At 36.1% G+C, this 19,661-nt stretch overlaps 1 protein-coding gene and 1 long non-coding RNA gene across 7 annotated transcripts in view; one reads left to right on the forward strand and one right to left on the reverse strand.

The window, feature by feature from the left end:
• LOC118533522 (uncharacterized) overlaps positions 1-19,661 on the forward strand; it is a 203,494-nt gene that overhangs the window by 147,656 nt on the left and 36,177 nt on the right. The gene's annotated exons all lie outside the window — the stretch shown is intronic.
• Positions 1-19,661, reverse strand: part of ODAD2 (outer dynein arm docking complex subunit 2) — a 185,866-nt gene that overhangs the window by 74,745 nt on the left and 91,460 nt on the right. For all 6 annotated transcript variants that reach the window (XM_036088826.2, XM_036088828.2, XM_036088829.2 and 3 more), the window contains one exon: positions 15,654-15,768. In XM_036088826.2, the coding sequence (XP_035944719.1) occupies positions 15,654-15,768 (115 nt within the window). The remainder of the gene's footprint in view (positions 1-15,653; positions 15,769-19,661) is intronic.

A 19,661-nucleotide genomic window follows, 5' to 3' on the forward strand; every position in this document is an offset into this window, starting at 1 on the left:
TTGGGTCTCAGTTAAATGTCTGAGTCAGTGAATTTTGAGATGGTACAGTTTCTGATGGCAACAAAGTACAATGTGATCCTGGGAGTTCATGGCTGAGGTGGACATAATGATATGATCAATTTAATGGATGAGATTATTTAATAAAGTAACTAGTAATTAATAACTGTACTTTCAAAATAAGATGGTTAAATGGTTTCACAAATAGCTAATTGTTGGCATGATTTTGTACATATCTGTTTAGAATAAGCTATCCCTCAGCATTTTCAACAATAGCCAAACTATGGAGGGAGACCAAATGTCCATCGACTGATGAATGGATAAAGATGTGGTGTGTATATATATATATACAATGGAATATTACTCAGCCATCAGAAAGAATGAAAACTTGCCCTTTGCAATGATGTGGGTAGAGCTAGAGTGTATTATGCCAAGTGAAATAAGTCAGTCAGAGAAAGACAAATGCCATATGATCTCACTCATATGTGGAATTCAAGAAAGTAGATGAACATATGGGAAGGGGGAAAAAAGAGGAGAGAGGGAAAGCCATAAGAGACTCTTAACGATAGAGAACCAATTGGATGTGGGTGGGGGATGGGCTAGATGGGTGATGGGAATTAATGAGGGCACTTATTGTGATGAGCACTGGGTGTTGTATGTAGTGATGAATCACTGAATTCTACTCCTGAAACCAATATTGCACTGTGTGTTAACTAACTAAAATTTAAATTTTTTAAAAAGGCTATACCTTTGGTTGTAACTTTCCCTTCTGTATATTACACCTCTGTCAATTCCATCCCTTCCTAGACTAGCAACCTGCATTGTGGCCCTTTTTGGAGTAGTAGGGTCTGAGAAGCACATGGAATGGGAGAGCAATAGTAGCGCAAGAGAAGAATCCAGGTGAAAGCAACAGATTTGACCTTAGATGGTGGTCCTTCTAGCTGTAGTCTGAAGATGAGCTGTTTAACACCCTCACTATTGTTTTGGTCCTTCATGTCCCCACTTGAAAATCTGGCATACAGAAAAAATCTTTGTAATACAGTTCACTTTAATCTTTTAGGATTTTAAGAACTGGGGGCCAGATGAGTATACTTTGAACTATTTGGTGACTTAAAAATGATAGCAGAACCCAACTAGGCAGGGTCACATTTTCAAAAGGTTTTAAATTTTTTAATAAACTATGTAGCCTGTTAGGCACACTGTTGGACAACTATACATTCTAGGGCCCAAACATGACCAAATCAAAGCTCATAAACCATGTTTATGGCAGTATTCTTAGTATGAAACTGTACCCCTATACATGCCTTCTCCAGCTTCTCTTTGGCTTCCTGATTGGGCATGGGTCATTGGACTGCTGAAGTTAAACAGAGAGTGATGTCAGATTTCTGTCCTGTTTGATCAGCTGTGTTCTGTCACACCTGGAGTCAGGAAGCTGGCCTCATCCACACTCAGGGCTCAACATTCCTGGCTAAAATTGCCTAAGCATGTATTCCAACCTCACATAAAGTAACTTTTTCTCTTCTCTTTTGGGGAATCAGTCTCAAATGTCTCTGATTAGCTACTCTGCTTGGAAGAGATCCTTAGGCCACTGGTTTTGAAATTACTCGCAATTATTTTCCTCCAAATTCAAAATTCAGAACCAGACATTATTTTCTAAACAAGTAGCAAAATTAAGTTTAAGAAAGTTACAAAGCCAAATGATCTCATGGATATATTACTGATTTGGAAGACAGATTGAGTTTTCTTCCTAATTCTACAACTGGTTTACTATACATGCAGAGTATTTATTCTAAAATGAGAATACCTGGTTCCTATCTAATTCATAAGTGGTGGTTATAATATAAAATTTTAATATAAATTTGCCTTATAAAAAGGCAAACAAACATGTTTAAATGTCTATTTTTTTCTTACTAAAAACTTTTTAACCATTACTGAAAAGCAGAATTAAGAAAATCAAATACTATCTTGCAACATTCAAAAAAAGAAATAACATAAAAATGCAATGATACGTTAAGAAAGAAAATGATTCTTATAAATGTTGGTAAGAGACAAGAAAGTAGAAGTGACGGACCAATTATATATTCTTTATATAAGTTTCTGTATTTTTCAATACTTTATTGTTCATAGAGCACAAATTTGAGTTGACTTTTTGCAGCAGAGTTTTGCTTCGTAAGACCAAAGAATTTAATGCATGGATTTTTGCCAGACTCAGCTGTTGAATTCTTTACATCACAAGTTCATAATACTGAACACCTGTTCAACCACTGTTTTTCTCCAAAAAGGTGTTTGATCATTCAGCTTGAAAGGAACAGCTTTTCACTTCCATTTACAAATCTCTCACACTTTTCACAAAGTACTTGATTGTCTGCAACCATGCTTGTGGCTCATGAAATTTACTAAATAACATCACTATAGAGGTCATTAGGCTCTCTATCCTTTGTGGCAAGCTTAAGTGGAAAAAAACCCAACAACTAACTTTCCTTAAGCCTCACACAAAAAACTCGCCTCGAAATGGTACACTGTTAAATAAAATGACTTAAAAAAATATGCAGTGAATTTTTTTGGTTAGTTCACTTTAGTTCCTCAGTTCTCGATAGACTGAAGAACACTAGGTAGTTTTCTGATGGAAGATGCTTACTTTCTGTCTTAGGTAGTCTTTCAAGTTTTATATATGACCATAAAACAGATTCATATTTCACATTCTGATTTTCCAGTCATATAGAGAATGGACAAATAATTATTAAGCTCGCCAAACATACCTTTTTCACCAAGCACATTTTCTTTACCACTGAGAAGCTATCAAAAACTATTTTATACTGACTTTCTCAAAAATGAAGGACAATTTTATGCTTTCTGATTAAGACACTGGTGTGCTGGTGAAAGTGTCAGTCCTCCTTACCATGAAGATCTCACATTCCATTTGTTTTATGCATCTAACAGCAACTATAATGCAGCTGCAATGCAAAAGTACATTATGAATCTTTGTCTCAGCGATCCCACAATTCAGTACCAAAGTATGTTGCTACCCAGCTCATTCACTGAGAGGTAGCTTTAAATATTCCTTTGCGAGAAAAGATGCAATACATTCACTAGAACTGATTTTCACGTCTCATTTTCTTAACAGATAGATCTGAAACTGTGTTCTAATACACATGCTGTTAAAAATATAAAAAATGGATAACATCTGTTTTGAACAGTTGACATTTCACCATATCCATTCCACATGGACTCAAACAGTGTGCTTAGGTTTCATGATGCCTGACAGACGTGGCAGGGACCCTGAAATAGCCATAACTTGTCTGAAGGCTTGGCTTGTGCTCTCTTCCCATTTGTGTTGCTCTGAGCTCTAATTGACAATGGCTGATTTCTGCAGCATTTCTGTCAGTGCTGCTAATCCAGACAAAGAAGTTCTTTATTTCAGAATGGTGCCAAATCCTATCATTCATAAGTTAATCAGCCTAAATGACTTGCAAAACATCTTCTGTGAAAAAAATGTGGAAATCCTTTCTTACAAAATAAAAGGCAATCTTTCCACGAAAGTTGAGTCATTAACTTACCTGAAAAGGGGCGGCGTGGGGGAGGAGGAGGGAAGAATGGACCAAAATATCTGGCAAGATCTCTTCTGGTTCCATTATTTTACTGTAAGCTGGATGCCCAGCATATTAAAAAAATGTTTCCTGCCTTTACTCTCCTTCAGAACTTACAATCTCATTAGAAAACAATTTTAATTCACCTAAAGACAATAGCATATCCAAACTGCTACTTGAAAATGCTAAATTGAATATCATCGAGTGGGATAAATTTTGGATGGTGATAAAAAATAAGACACATGAGATCCCAAGAGTTCCAAGTACACATAACTTCCCTCCATGCATATAGACATTTACAAGTATCTTTACCCATGTTATTTCAGCTAATCCAAAAGGCAGTTGATTGTAAAATGCCCGATTATTTTACATACCACCAAGGAAAACACTGCCCTTTAACTTATGACACAATGTCAATTACAAAATACTTCCCTGAGCTACTATGTTTGAATTTCTACCAATAGATCAGAGGTAAGTTTACTTTCTCTCCCTATGTGAAAGAACATTCTAGAAAGGCTCAGTTGTTTTTGTTTAACCTCATTCTGTATTTTAACACTGGAAACTTAATTGCATAAATGTTATGCATTTATGTTAAGATGATAAAAAAAAGGTATACAAAATGTAATGTGTACCTACAAAGGGTTTGGCAAATAGTGCTAAATAATGTTGTTGAATTAATTATTTGATATGCCCAGAAATTAAATAAAATCACTGCTACTTTTAATATTATATTAATTATATTGATTTTAGCTTTTAATTTTATTTTATTCATGTATTGTCACAAAACTCTTCAAGGCAAAATGAAAACTTTAAATGATTAAGAAGTATAAACCTGGTCCATTTACTAATTATTAATACTACAACATATTCTGCTCAGGCATCATTTTATATTCTGGGGCTGTCTTTCACACTGACTTAAGGCAGCCAACGGAAGTAACAGAAGATGTTGTACCTCCTTAAGTATAATACATGCATGAAACGGATAAAAACTTATTCAGGGGCGCCTGGTGGCTCAGTCGTTAAGCGTCTGCCTTCAGCTCAGGTCATGATCCCACAGTCCTGGGATGGAGCCCCGCATCAGGCTCCCTGCTCCGCGGGAAGCCTGCTTCTCCCTCTCCCTCTCCCCCTGCTTGTGTTCCCTCTCTCACTGTGTCTCTCTCTGTCAAATAAATAAATAAAATCTTTAAAAAAACAAAACAAAACTTATTCAACCCTCAGGTTCCTATGTCATAGGTTAAGAATGGAATCAAAACCAAAACAAAACCTTTTCTATTCTTGATTTGTGATTAATTTTTGGTATAAGCATTGAAAAAACAAAGATCAACAATTCATGGATTTGAATGATTAGGTTTAGTGTGGGAAAAAGGATTACTCAATAAAATATAAATAAAATAAAATAAACATTGTTGAAAGCTTACTAAAATCAATATAGCAAGACCCAAATGTCCTAGTGTGGTTTACACTGTAATTGTTTCAGAAGTATAAATGCTTCAAGATTGAAAATTCAATTATATGTGTTTCATTTTCAATGGTTTAGTTTTGTGAATTTTGAAAAGCACATTTTTTTTTTAATTTTAATTTTTTAGTTTCTCTCACAGAAGATGGCAAATACTGATGGAAACTAAACCCTGAAGGTAAAATTTTACTTCAAAGTTTCCAAAACCAAACAAGGGTCAGAGAGTTAAATAATGAAAATTTCAAATGATTTTTAAAGCTTCTTTTTTTAAACATACTCTATTATTTAGAACAGTTTTAGGTTCACAGAAAAACTGAGCAGAAGGTACTAAGGTTTCCCATATCCCCTGTCCCCACACATGCAGAGTGCCCCTCATTATCAACGTAATGGTACCCCACCATATGGTACACCAAAAATACTTTTAAAATATCCTCCGAAATTAGTACAGTAAATGATATTTTTTAGGTTTGCAGCATTTACATTTTGAGGTTCTCAAAGCTTAAAACAGCCCTAAGACTTTTAGGAAATCCCGTATTTTCCGGAGCAATGGGACTTTTCTTCACAAAGGAATCGCCCAGAAAAAGCTTAGAAATGAAAACTGCAGAGACTTGCTTGTTGATGTGGGTGGCGGCTATTTTGTGGTGGAACCATAGCAAAGGATATGGGGTTAGAACGGGGTCATACCGTATCTCAGTTACCATTCTAGTTATGTGATCTTGAGCAAGTAATTAAATATTCTGATGACTTAGTTTCCTCAGAAGCAAAATAATTGGTTGTGCAGTTAATTGAGATGATGCATGTGAAAAGTTATAGGTTACATACATATAAATAATTATGGTTTGGTGAAAACAGAATGACAGTCTAGTGTGTAAAGACGTAAGTACTATGTAACCTGCTTTACAACATAAATCTGGATGAAGAGTTGAAAGTCCCAGAGGGACACATCTCTAGGAATGATCATGTTAGCTAAAGAAAGTCTCTGGCCAAATTAATCTATGGGGCCATACTTCTTCTTATTTTGTTATCATCTACTTACTTATTTTTTTTATCATTTTAAGTTTTTTTTTTTTAAAGATTTTATTTATTCATTTGAGACACAGAGATACAGAGAGAGAGAGAGAGAGAGAGCATGAGCAGGGAGAGAGGCAGAGGGAGAAGGAGAAGCAGGCTCCCTGCTGAGCCAGGAGCCCGATGTGGGGCTCGATCCCAGGACCCTGGGATCATGACCTGAGCCGAAGGCAGACGCTTAACCATCTGAGCCACCCAGGCGCCCCTATCATTTTAAGTTTTTATTTAAATTCCAGTTAGTTAACATACAGTATAATATTAGTTTCAAGTGCAAAATATAGTGATTTAACACTTCCACAGAATACCAGATGTTCATCATAGTAAGTGCACTCCTTAATCCCTATCATATCATTTATTTTTTTCATCATAGTAAGTGTACTCTTTAATCCCCATCCTCTATTTCCTCCATCCCCCCCCATCTCCCTTTTGGTAACTATCAGTTCTCTATAGTTAAGAATCTGTTTCTTGGTCTGTCTCTCTTTTTCCTTTGCTAATTTATTTCTTAAATTCTACATATGAGTGAAATCATATGGTATTTGTCTTTCTCTGATTGACTTATTTCACTTAGCATTACACTCTCTAGCTCCATCCATGTTGTTGCAAATGGCAAGGTTTTATTCTTTTTATGGCTGAGTAATATTCCATTGTATATATACACCATATCTTCTTTATCCACTCATCTATCAATGGATACTTGGGCTGTTTCCAATAGTTTGGCTGTTGTAAATAATTCTGCTATAAACATAGGAGTGCATGTATCCCTTTGAATTAGTGTTTTTGTATTTTTGGGGTAAATACTCAGTAGTGCAATTACTGGATTGTAAGGTAGTTCTATTTTTAATTTTTTGAGGAAAAAAATATTCCAGTTTTCCACAGTGGCTGCACCAGTTTGCATTCCCACCAACAGTGCAAGAAGGTTCCTCTTTCTCCACATCCTCACCAACACCTATTGTTTCTTGTGTTTTTGATTTTAGCCATTCTGATAGGTATGAGATTATATCTCATTGTAGTTTTGATTTACATGTCCCTGATGATGAGTGATATGGAGCATCTTTTCATGTGTCTATTGGCCATCTGTCTGTCTTGGAGAAATGTCCATGTCTTCTGCCCATTTTTAATTGGATTATTTGGTTTTTGGGTATTGAGTTGTATCAGTTCTTTTATATTTTAGATACTAACCCTTTATCAGATATGTCATTTGCAAATATCTGTTCCCATTCTGTAGGTGGCCTTTTAGTTTTGTTGATTGTTTCCTTTGCTGGGCAGAAAATTTTTATTTTGATATAATCCCAAAAGTTTATTTTTGCTTTTATTTCCCTTGCCTTAGGAGAAATATCTGGAAAAATGCTGCTACAGCTGATGTCAGATTACTGCCTGTACTCTCTTCAAGAATTTTTATGATTTTCCTGTCTCACGTATAAGTCTTCCATCCATTGTGAATTTATTTTTGTGTATGGTCTAAGAAAGTGGTCCGGTTTCATTCTTTTGCATGTGGCTGTCCAGTTTTCCCAACACCATTTGTTGAAGAGACTGTCTTTTTCCCATAGGATATTCATTCCTTTGTCAAAGATTAATTGACCATATAATTGTGGGCTTATTTCTGGGTTTTCTGTTCTATCCCATTGATCTATGTGTCTATTTTTGTGCCAGTACCATACTGTTTTAATTACTACTGCTTTGGATTATAACTTGAAAACTGGAATTGTGATACCTTCAGTTTTGCTTTTATTTTACAAGATTGCTTTCACTATTTGAGGTCTTTTATGGTTCCATACAAATTTTAGGATTGTTGTTCTAGCTCTGTGAAAAACACTGTTGGTATTTTGATAGGGATTGCATTAAATCTGTAGATTGCTTTGGGTAGTATAGACATTTTAATAATATTTGTTCTCCCAATCCATGAGCATGGAATGTCTTTCCATTTCTTTGCATCATCTAGAATTTCTTTCATCAGTGTTTTATAGTTTTCAGAGTACAGGTCTTCCACCTCTTTGGTTAAGTTTAATCCTAGATATTTTATTGTTTTTGGTGCAATTTCATTTCTGCTGCTTCATTATTGGTGTATAGGAATACAACAGATTTCTGTACATTGATTTTGTATACTGTGGCTTTACTGAATTCATTTGTCAGTTCTAGTAATTTTTTGGTGGAATCGTTAGGGTTTTCTATATAGTATCATGTCATCTGCAAATAGTGAGAGTTTTACTTCTTTCTTACAAATTTGGATGCCTTTTATTTCTTTATGTTGTCTAACTGCTGTGCTAAGACTTTCAATACCATGTTGAATAAAAGTGGTGATAGTGGACATCCTTGTCTTGTTCCTAACCTTAGGGGAAAAGTGCTTAGTGTTTCACCAATAAGCATGATGTTGGCTGTGGATTTTTCATTTAAGGACTTTATTATGTTGAGATATGTTCCTCTAGACCTACTTTGTAGAGACCTTATTTCATGAATGGATGTTGTACTTTGTTGAATGTGAAAAAGCATCTATTAAAATGATCATATGGTTTTTATCCTTTCTCTTACTCATGTGACATATCACATTGATTGTTTTGTGAATCCTTGCATCCCAGGAATAAATCCCACTTGATCATGGTGTATGATTTTTTAAATACATTGTTGGATTCCATTTGTTAGTATTTTGTTGTGGATTTTTGCATCTATAATCATGAGAGATATTGGCCTGTTGTTCTCCTTTTTTGTGGGGCCATACTTTTTTTTTAAAATATTTTATTTATTTATTTGACACAGAGAGAGAGAGCACAAGCAGGGGGAAAGGCAGGCAGAGGAAGAGGTCGAAGAGGTTGCTGCCTGTGTTCTGTGTGTGTGAAATCTGTCACCCCATTGATTGCCAGGGTTGATTCGGCTGATCTGGCTGGCTAGGTGGGTGTCCCCTTCCTCCCTCACCACTCCATGTGCATCCCTCCCGAAGCTGCGCGCTCCGTCAAAGAGGATGACCTTCCCCGATAGAGGAGGACTGCTCTTCAGTCAAGGGTATATAAGTAGCTGCGCTCCCCTGCTAGGACCTCCAAACAAGCTCTCAAGGGGCCATACTTCTTAACTGTTTAATGGAAACCATGGATTAAGCCCTGGGTAACTATGATTTACCAGTGGATCAGAGGTAGCTTAATTTTCTCTATGTGAAAAGAATATTTTAGAATAGCTCAAATTAAAATTTTTGTTTCACTAACCTCATTCTTCTTTAACACTGGAAATTTAATTGCATAAATAAATTATGATATGGCCAGACAACAAAATACTATACAGACAAGAAAACTAGACAGGGATATGGAAAGACATATGTAGAGAATAAGAGAGATATTCACAATTCATTGTTAAGGAAAAAACCCCAGTCTAACTCTTAATGATTGTTAGCCCCAAGTACTGAAATTATGGGTAATTTTTTCCCCTGGCTTTTATTTTTAATTAAAAAACATTTTTTAATTGTGGGAAAAAACTCATAAAGCTTCTTGTTTTTATTCACTTTCTAAATTTTACATAGTGAGCATGTAACCATATGTAATCATGTAAATCTTGAGGTTTACAGCTCTTTGCAGGGGTCACCTTAAAGAAACCAACCCTCCATTATTTGCATATCTTAGACTTGGGCTATCTAAACAACAGCCACTAGCCATATGTGGCTATTTAAGTTAATTAAAGTTAATTTAAATAATTTAATTAAGTTAAAGCTTAATATAATTAAAAATTCAGTTCCTTAGTCATACTAGTCACATTTCAAGTGCTCAATAGCCACAGGAGGCTAATGGTTACCATATCTGAAGAATACATTCCCATCATCACAGAAAGTTCTATTAGATAGAGCTGTCTTAAACCTTGGATTGGGATCTGTATACATAATGAGATGCTATTTTTCAATATTATAAATGTACTTTCTTCCTTTTGCCTTTCTGAGCACATGACCTCTTTTGTACTCTATCACTGAGGTATCCTTCTACCTTGGGAAGATGAGTTTTGCTCTATAAAGATGCAAGGAGAGAGACCAATATAATATTCATTTACCTTCTGATCCTAGAAAATAGGATTTTTCTAAAAGACAAGAGCCTTGCAAATCAGGCTATTTTCTTTCTTTCTTTTTTTTTTTATTATTATGTTATGTTAATCACCATACATTACATCATTAGTTTTTGATGTAGTGTTCCATGATTCATTGTTTGCATATAATACCCAGTGCTCCATGCAGTACATGCCCTCTTTATTACCCATCACAAGGCTCACCCATCCCCCCACCCCCTCCCCCCTAGAACCCTCAGTTTATGTGCTATGGTGAGCACTGTGAATTGAGTAAGACTGTTGAATCACAGACCTGTACCTCTGAAACAAATAACACATTATATGTTAAAAAAAAAAAAGAAGATAGCAGGCTATTTTCTTGAGGAAAGATGTTCTAAGTTTCCTTCTGTCTTATTTCATGGGCCAAACCTGGCATACGAGACCAACAGTCTTCAAAATTTATACATTTTTGAAAAGATATGTATCCATCTATTACAAATTGACATCTAAAAATGTTCACCATAAATTCAGTCCTAGAAGATATATTTTCTGATATATATGTCATCAAAATTTTTACTCTGAATATTTAGCTAATTCAATTTATGGATATGTCTTCTATATTACTAATCAGAAATACCAGTCCTCGTTGTTGAAATAATCAGCCAAATTATACTTACTGTCAACTAGGAAAAGTCTGACTTCAATTTTTTAAATTTAGATAAGGGTATTAATTCAGATCCTTTTGATAATTTTCTGACTTTTAAATTCAATGATGATAGATAGACAGAAAGGAGATTGGCTATGTGTGTGTCATCTGGATGAAATAACAAGTTGCCTTTTTCAGTATTTCTTACCAGAAGTTCTGGCTTGCTCTCAGTGGACTCACTTTTAGGAATTATGCATTCTAGAAGTGTCCTTTTGGTTGGCACTCCACAAGTTTTTTACACTACTCAGAGCAATGTGCTTGTAAAATTAAGGAATAGTTAGAACTATTCCTTCCTTCCTTCCTTCCCTCCCTCCCTCCTTTCCTCCCTCCCTTCCTACATCTGCTATACACATACCCTCTCCCTCTCTCACATACCTTTCCCTTATTAATCATTCCCTTAAACCTGAGGTATCTTCTGGACTTCATACTGTCTCCTAACAGCTAAACTTCTAGTAAGAACTACTAACCTTCTTTATATGTTTCTCCCCTTAATTAATTTCTTACCCCACTGCCATCTGACTTAAATTCTCTCTTCTCAATTAAAATGTCTATGAACAATGACCACTATTTTTCATATTGAATGTACTCATTTCAATTTCAAAGGTAAATGACCTCCTAGGGGCAAATGATATTATTGAATATGACCCCCCCTTCTTGAATGTGTTTCCTTTCTTGCCTTTCTTGTCACCCTCCATGATTATAATCTATTTTAGTCTTCTACCTTAGTCTTCTATGACTTCTCTTTGCCCTTCTCTTCTCACTCCCCACCCTCTGCCTTTCCTTTATTCTTCAGACTTCAGCTACTTCTGACATGCTGGTAATTCTCACATATCCATCTCCAGTCCTGAGTTCTTTCCAGATACCCAGGTTCATATACTCAAATGACTGGATATCTCTACCTGGATGAAAGCAAATCCACCATCTTTGCCTGACATCATGTTCTTCTCATGTTTTGTAAAGTTACTATTTCTTAGTTGTCAAAGTTAAAATACAAAAACAAAAAAAAATTCAAACTCTCTCTTGACCTCCTTCTCACAGCCAACATCCAATCACTCACCAATATCTGCAACTACTTTGCAAGTATTTCTTTTCTTTCTTTCTTTTTTTCTTTTTTTAGAGAAAGAGAGTGGGGGAAGGGCAGAAGGAGAGGGAGAGAGAGAATCTTAAGCAGGCTCCATGCCCAGCGTGGTTGATCTCACAACCCTGAGATCATGACCTGAGCCGAAATCAAGAGTCAGACGCTTAACCAATTGAACCACCCAGGCACCCCTGCAATTATTTTTTATACTGACTCTTCCTCTTTGCCCACACTGCCACTGTGTTAGGTCAGATTCTAATTATTTTCACCTGAACCACTGCACAAGCCTAATTAATCACCCACTCATATCTTCTAATTAACTAATCTGCTCACATCACTTCCTTGTTTAAAATTCTTCAAACACTTGTGTTACCTAAATGATAATGCATACAGAGGAGGAGTGTAGTTCTTGGTAAGAGTAGTGAACAAGCAGATATCACGCATCTGCTTTTCCCTCAGGAACGATACGATGGCGGCTGAGGTTTCCTTTTCTTGAGAACAGTTTAAAGACACTAAGGTGGTAGGAGTATAGAATGTGCAGAGGGTAGGTAAGGTTCATCAGAAATGGAGCAAGTTGGAGCTCTTTATGGAGGCTTGGATCTAGTGGAGGCCTTGGGGCCAAGGGCTAACCGACAAACATATTGGGCTGTGTTTAGTTTGAGTGTGGTTCAGTTTAGGTTGCTAGCATTGTCAGATATTCAGGAGAGAAATCCTGGGCAGGAATAATGAAAATGAAAATACTGGAATGTCTCTTACAGAATGTCTTATAACAGCTAGTAATAGATAAATAGGCAGATTTGTAGTTAAAATCCATGTGAATAAAGGACACAATTTACACGTAATAACAGCACTATGTAGAAATGTTATCTATACACGAAATGGTATCTCATCGATGAAACAGAATTAAATTCTGTATTTAAATTTATATTTTTGATGATGATTGAGAATGAACCAGTATCTATAACATCCTTCCCCAGGAAAAGTAAAGACCTTTTAGTATGTGTTTACCTGTGGAATCATCTGGCAGTTTAGATTCAGACTGTTACTGTGATAATACTATCTGCTTTTAATTTTATTTTATGCTATTACTTTTAAATTCTTTCTTAAAAATTTTATAAAATTTGAGAGCCATATTATCAACACAAACTATATTTAACTATAAATTCCAGGGAGTAATTGTTTCTATAACTAATGTTATTCTCTTTTTTAAAATCTTTTGTTTTGCTGGAAAATAGTCTAAACTTTTTTTTTTTTCCAGAAAAGGTTTATGGGGAATAAGCTTCCTGAGTCTTGACATTTCTGAAAGAAAAATGTCTTTATTCTGTCCTTACTCCACACTCACTTGAATGCTAGTTTTTATAGGATATAGAATTCCAGGATGGAAATACTTTCCTCTGAAGACAGTAAAGGATTTGTTCCATTTTCTTTTACAATTTATTGTGAATGATGTTAAGTCTAATACTGGTGTGATCCTTGTTCTTATGTAACTTTTTCCTTTCCTTTAATCTTCTGGAAACATCAAATTTGAATTTATGTCAAGGTATAGGTAACTTTCTTTGTTTTTCCTGCTTGGCACTAAGTGGATCTTTTCAATCTGAAGACTAGAATCTTTCTTCAACTCTTCAATTAACAGAAACTTCCCACTTTTTCTTTTTAACGATGATTTTTCTTCCTTTCAGTTGCTCTCTTTCCTTTCATGTATTTTCTTGTGCTATTTTTTTCCAAACCTCCCCCCCACCTGCTATTTTCTTTTTACTTTTATTTTGCATTCTTATTTACTAGACTTTATCTTTCAGATAATTACTCAGTCATATCTACTATTTGTCTCTTCTGTTAAATTTATTGTTTAGCCAAATACATATATTTTTAAGATTTATTTATTTCTTTATTGGGGAGAGGGGCTGTGGGAGAGGGACAGAGAGAGAATCCTCAAGCAGACTTCCCACCAAGCATGGAACCTGATGCGGGGCTCGATCCCAGGACCCTGAGATCATGACTTAAGCCGAAATCAAGAGCTGGATGCTCAACTGACTGAACCACCCAGGTGCCCCACCAAATATATTTTTAATTTCCAAAAAGTCTTTGTTAATCTATGAATGACTTTTTTTTAATAACAGCCATTTTGGATATAGTATTCCCCTTGGGTCATTCTGAAGATACAAATTTTTAAAATTTCATATTATATTCTGTTCCTTACATTATCTCTGTTTCCTCTGAAGTTAATTCTACTTATCAATACTGGGCTTGTCTCAAATGCCATTAGTCTTCCTTAAATATTTGGTGATCCTTTGTTGTTCATATTTATGAGTGAAGGACTGGGCTGATTAGTTCAGGTAACTGATAAGGATATCCTTTAAGGATATGTAGTGATATTTCCTTAGTGAGCTCTTCCTTGGTCCCTAAATAATATCATTTAAATTTTACATTTTACAAATTTCTGTGGACCTTATCATATAGAACAGGAATTACATTATACATCTACTTCTGAAACTTGGTATTTTTGCTCAATATGTTTATGAGGTGTATTGATATTGATGAATACATTACTGAAATACATTTGTTTTTCACTGCTGCATTGTATGATATTATATGACCATAGTATCATCCTATTGTCCATTTTCCTGTAGGTTGACATTTGAGGTGTTTTTATTTTTTGTTATAAAATATTGTTATGTTTTATTATATTTATTTTGCTGCTATAAAAAAATGGTTCTATTGACCAGTTTGTAATAGGTCTCCTCTATTATTAGTACACATCACTATTCACTTTTTACAAAAGATTATTTCTAGTCACAAATATTTAGGATGATATTTAGAGTCATGTTAAGTTTATTATAGGAGTAAAATCCTTTAAATAAAAATATTCAACAGAGAAAAATATCTCTAGCAACAAGGATCTGAAAAGGCAATCTCTAAATCAATAGAAAAAAATTTTAAGAAAATAGAAATAGGCTGAAAAGAGATCTTTATATAAAATAATAAAATTTACAAATGAAGAGCTAAAATTCTTCCAGTTCAGTCTTTTTTTTTGTCATGTAAAAATTTTATTTATGGGTTTTATATCCAGTCTTTATTGATAAAAAAAAAAGTGGGATTCATGAAATTATTTTACTTTTTCAAGGTAACAAAGAACTTGGTAATCTTTCACTGTCATATTTCAGGTTATATAAATAAGATAGAAGCAATTTTATGCTTCTTAGAGTAGCAAGTAAATACAGACAATTTTCTTATCACCCAAGAGATAAGAACAGTCAACTTATCTTCCTCTTGACTTACCTGGCATACCTGTTTCAATTGCACCAGCCAGGTAGAACTTGCTAAGCACTGCCACCTGAGCCTAGTTTCATTTGTCATTTAAAAACTAACCAGGAAAAGGCATTGCTCAAAAATTATTTTGGCACAGGGCGCCTGGGTGGCTCAGTTGGTTGAGCGACTGCCTTCAGCTCAGGTCATGATCCTGGAGTCCCTGGATCGAGTCCTGCATCGTGCTCCCTGCTCAGCGGGGAGTCTGCTTCTCCCTCTGACCCTCCCCCCTCTCATGTGCTCTCTCTCTCTCATTCTCTCTGTCTCAAATAAATAAATAAAATCTTTAGAAAAAAAAAAAAAATTATTTTGGCACAAACATTCAGCACTCTTTTCTACCAGATAAGTCGGACCAAAAGTAAGTCAAAAGCAATTAGTGACTGTGATGACATTATTCAATATAGTATTAGAGATTCTAGAAGGGATTGATTTATAGTCTGTTCTTACCTTAGCATTTTGGATGCAGGGACAGAGGGCCCAAGCTGCACTGGCCTTCACGTGTGGGTGAGGATTTTTCAGCAGGGACCACAACAAACGAACTCCATCTAAGCGATCAATTATCCTATTGTGAGACCAAAAAAAGATAAACTGTAATTAGTATGTAGAAATGAAAATTTAAATGGCCTATCTATCCACACAATTCTATTTTATCTCCTTTTGACATTTGCTTAGATTTTTTTTTTTTTTAAGATTTTATTCATTCATTTGAGACAGAAAGTTAGAGTATGAGCAGGGGGAGAGGCAGAGGGAGAGGGAGAAGCAGACTCCCTGCTGAGCCAGGAGCCCAACACGGGCTGAGCCGAAGGCAGATGCTTAACCATCTGAGTGCCACCTAGGCGCCCCTAGAATTTTTTTTTTTTTAAAGATTTTATTTATTTATTTGAGAGAGAGAATGAGATAGAGAGAGAGAGAGCATGAGGGGGGGGAGGGTCAGAAGGAGAAGCAGACTCCCTGCTGAGCAGGGAGCCCGATGCGGAGCTCGATCCCGGGACTCCAGGATCATGACCTGAGCCGAAGGCAGTCGCTTAACCAACTGAGCCACCCAGGCGCCCCGCCCCTAGAATTTCTTTCAAAACTTCAACAAAAGCAGGAGAGCCTGGGTGGCTCAGTCTGTTAAGCGGCTGACTTTGGGTTTCAGCTCAGTTCTTGATCTCAGGGTCCTGAGGTCAGGCCCCATGTTGGTCTCCACGCTGGGCGTGGAGCCTACTTAAAAAAACCTTTAACAACAGCAGGAATAGAATGTGCTACTGAACTGCCAGATCTCTGGTTTCAGTTTTAAATTCATGACACAGAAAGCAAGCTCCGTGATAATTACGATTCACATAAACTTAAAATCAAGCCATGTAATTTTTTAATTAGCTGTACACAGACTGTTACCTAAATGTCAAAATACTGGTTTCTTTCATATAGTAACATCTATATACTTTCCAAAACAAATATTTATGCCTCAAAACTGTGAAGTTACCTTTTTTATTTGGTCTACGTTTAATTGACTTACCTTACTGCATGACATATTTTAAACTCCTCCAGTCCTAATCTAGCATTAGGAATTAAAATCATTATGCTACAGTGCACCCTTTGTTAGGCGTGGGTAACACGTAACTTGTTTTCCATGTGCTCCCTTCTCAGCAAGACTAACATGCAGACTGTGTTATAATTACTTAAACATACCGTAATCAAAATATCTTCATGACTAGCTGAAAAATGAATTATCATCAGAGTCATCTCTACACTGTCTGTCTTCTGTTCATATATCAATCAGTCCAGGGAGCATAACCTTCCATTAAGGTCCATTGAGTACACTTGCAGTTGAGAAGGTGGCCCAAACAAAACTTAATATCCTTTACAAAAATGGCTTTGTTCAGAAAGATATGTTAAACTCAAAGCAGATGAAAAAAGATAAAGAACATCAAAACTCCTTTGATTTTTAATCTCAGGTTGAGTTAAACACATGTAGCATTTAGCCACAGATAGAATAAATACCACTAGCTTAGAATGCCATTCAAATTCTTTCTTGAAAATTGACATAAAGACAACTACATTTCTTGATTATCTGAGATGAGTTTGCCAGGGGGAAAAAATATGTGTTATTTCAAAGGGTCCAAGTATGATATCAGCTTTGCATAACCTTATAAAATAGTTGGTAATGCAAATAGCTTGTAGTAAGACACAAATTGTCTCTTTAGAAAATGACTTTTAATATGAAAAAAGCACACTGAGAAAGTATTTTAACATGAAGTTTAACTAAATAGCTTTACAAACCTAAAGCTTTCTGTCAATATCATGCTGAGAGAAAAAGTTTTATTTCTCAACTGATGGAAAATGTAAAGAAAGATACCGAGCCCTTCACAATGAAGGATTTACTTTACAAAGTTAAACCATCTTAATGCTTTACATATAGCACTGAAAGCATAATTGCTGCTGATCCTTGGGTCTCTGTATTTTTTCACATGCAATTTCTCAATGAACAATAGGTCTGTCCTACCTTCTTGCAAATGTAGCAGTAAAATTTGCATTAGTAATATTTAACTGTACAGAGCTGGACCCCCATAACTTCACATTACAGTGGAAGTCATTTGCATGGCACACCTTTCTGGGTTTTTTTTTAAAGGGATAATTCAGTGTGGATCCCTCTCCCCCCCCCCCAGGCAAAAATTTCACAATTAACTATAAAAATTCACTATCGATTGTAAAACTACATCTACTGTCCCCAATCATCACCCCAAGCCCTAGTCAACTAACTCATCGGCTGCTTAGTTGTAGCAGAGGAGGATTGTGACCCCCATCACTGATCCCTTAAAAGACTCAGCACAGCACAGAGTAATAACCTTAGATGAGGGAAACATGATTGAAACACATTTGCAAACACAGGAGCTAACAAAGTCAGGAGGTAGCAAACTACAGGATTTAACTTTGTCCCTTCCATCTCCCTCATTCTCTGTATCAAGTTATTTACTGCCGATTTCATAATAAGCCAAGTATTGGGGCACCTGGGTGGCTCAGTCAGTTGAGTGGCCAACTTTTGGTTTCGGCTCAGGTCATGATCTCAGGGTGATGAGATGGAGGCCCATGGCGGGCCCACACTCAGCACGGAGTCTGCTTGAGATTCTCTCTCCCTCTGTCCCTCCCCCTGCTCACATGCGTGCACTCTCTCTCAAATAAATAAATAAAATCTTAAAAGAAAAGAAAAGGAAAAAAATAAGCCAAGTATCCACCCCTTACTCCCCTCTTCCTCTTACCAGCACCCTAATTCTGGTCTTTACTACATCATATCAGGATAGCTGTGGGGTAGCTGCATCCTTGGTTTTGTGTCTTCAATTTCTCTCAATTCTACCCATCCTATGAATTCCTGTGAGATTAATCTTCCTAAAGGACCTTGTGGAGCTTCTGTAGTAGCTCCTTGAGAGCAGGTCCCCAGGGATATTCATTCTGTCCATCACACTACCTGGCACATTCAATCAATGCTTGCACTCCAGGAGAAAATTTCCAAGGGCTTCCCGTCGCCTGTGTGGTATTAAAACCCTGATTCCTGAACTCAGTATTTAACATTTCCAATGAGCTGGTTTATTCTTCCCAAGTCCCAGTATTCAGGCATTTGCTCATGAAACTCTTGGGCCATCTACTAAACACTAAGTGCTAAGCATACAGAAATAACGGATACAGTCAATTCTCATTACGTGGGGTAGTTATGTTCTATAAAGTCACTGCACACAGGGAATTAGTAAGTACTGAACCATTGCTCCGGGAAATACAAAATTTTGTTCCTGAGAGCCTTTGTTCAGAACATTTTTGTTAACTCATCAATCTATAACCATGTTTTATGTGTGTTTCTGTTTAAAGCACCTTATTTAATATACATTGTTGATTCATTAACACTGAACCAACCCATGGCCAGCAGCACTGCAGTTCATCCTGAGCAAAGCTTCCCTAACACATATTTGCTCTGTAAGGCACATCAAACCTTCTTGTACTTGGGAACATTAGACTGGATCACTCTTCAGCACTTTGCTTAGGGACCATTTTAAACAGCAAAATAACCAACTCAAAACACAAACATGGGAAGCATGTGGCACTACACAGGCTATAAAAAGACACTTGTTTGCAGTAGGAGAGCTGAAACAAGAAGGCAGAGCCTGGCTTTGTTCACCGTCAGCTGGACAGGTGCATGAGGAGACTCAGAGTTTGCCCTGCTCTGCACAGGTCTGTGAATAACAGTGAAAGTGCTGTATGTATTAATTTGGAGGTTACCAATAAATTTTGGCAGGGATATGAATTCACAAATACAGAATCTGCAAATATAGAGGATTTTAACTATTTCAGCAAAATACAATCTAGTGAGGGAGATAAAGAAACCATTATAATCCATTATAATCAATGCTACACTAGATGGGTGCATGGGGTTTCATATGAATGCAAAGGGGAGACACTAGTTTACTTACAGACTACAGAAATTCT

Source organism: Halichoerus grypus, chromosome 6 (assembly GCF_964656455.1).
Source record: "Halichoerus grypus chromosome 6, mHalGry1.hap1.1, whole genome shotgun sequence".
Lineage (NCBI taxonomy): Eukaryota > Metazoa > Chordata > Mammalia > Carnivora > Phocidae > Halichoerus > Halichoerus grypus.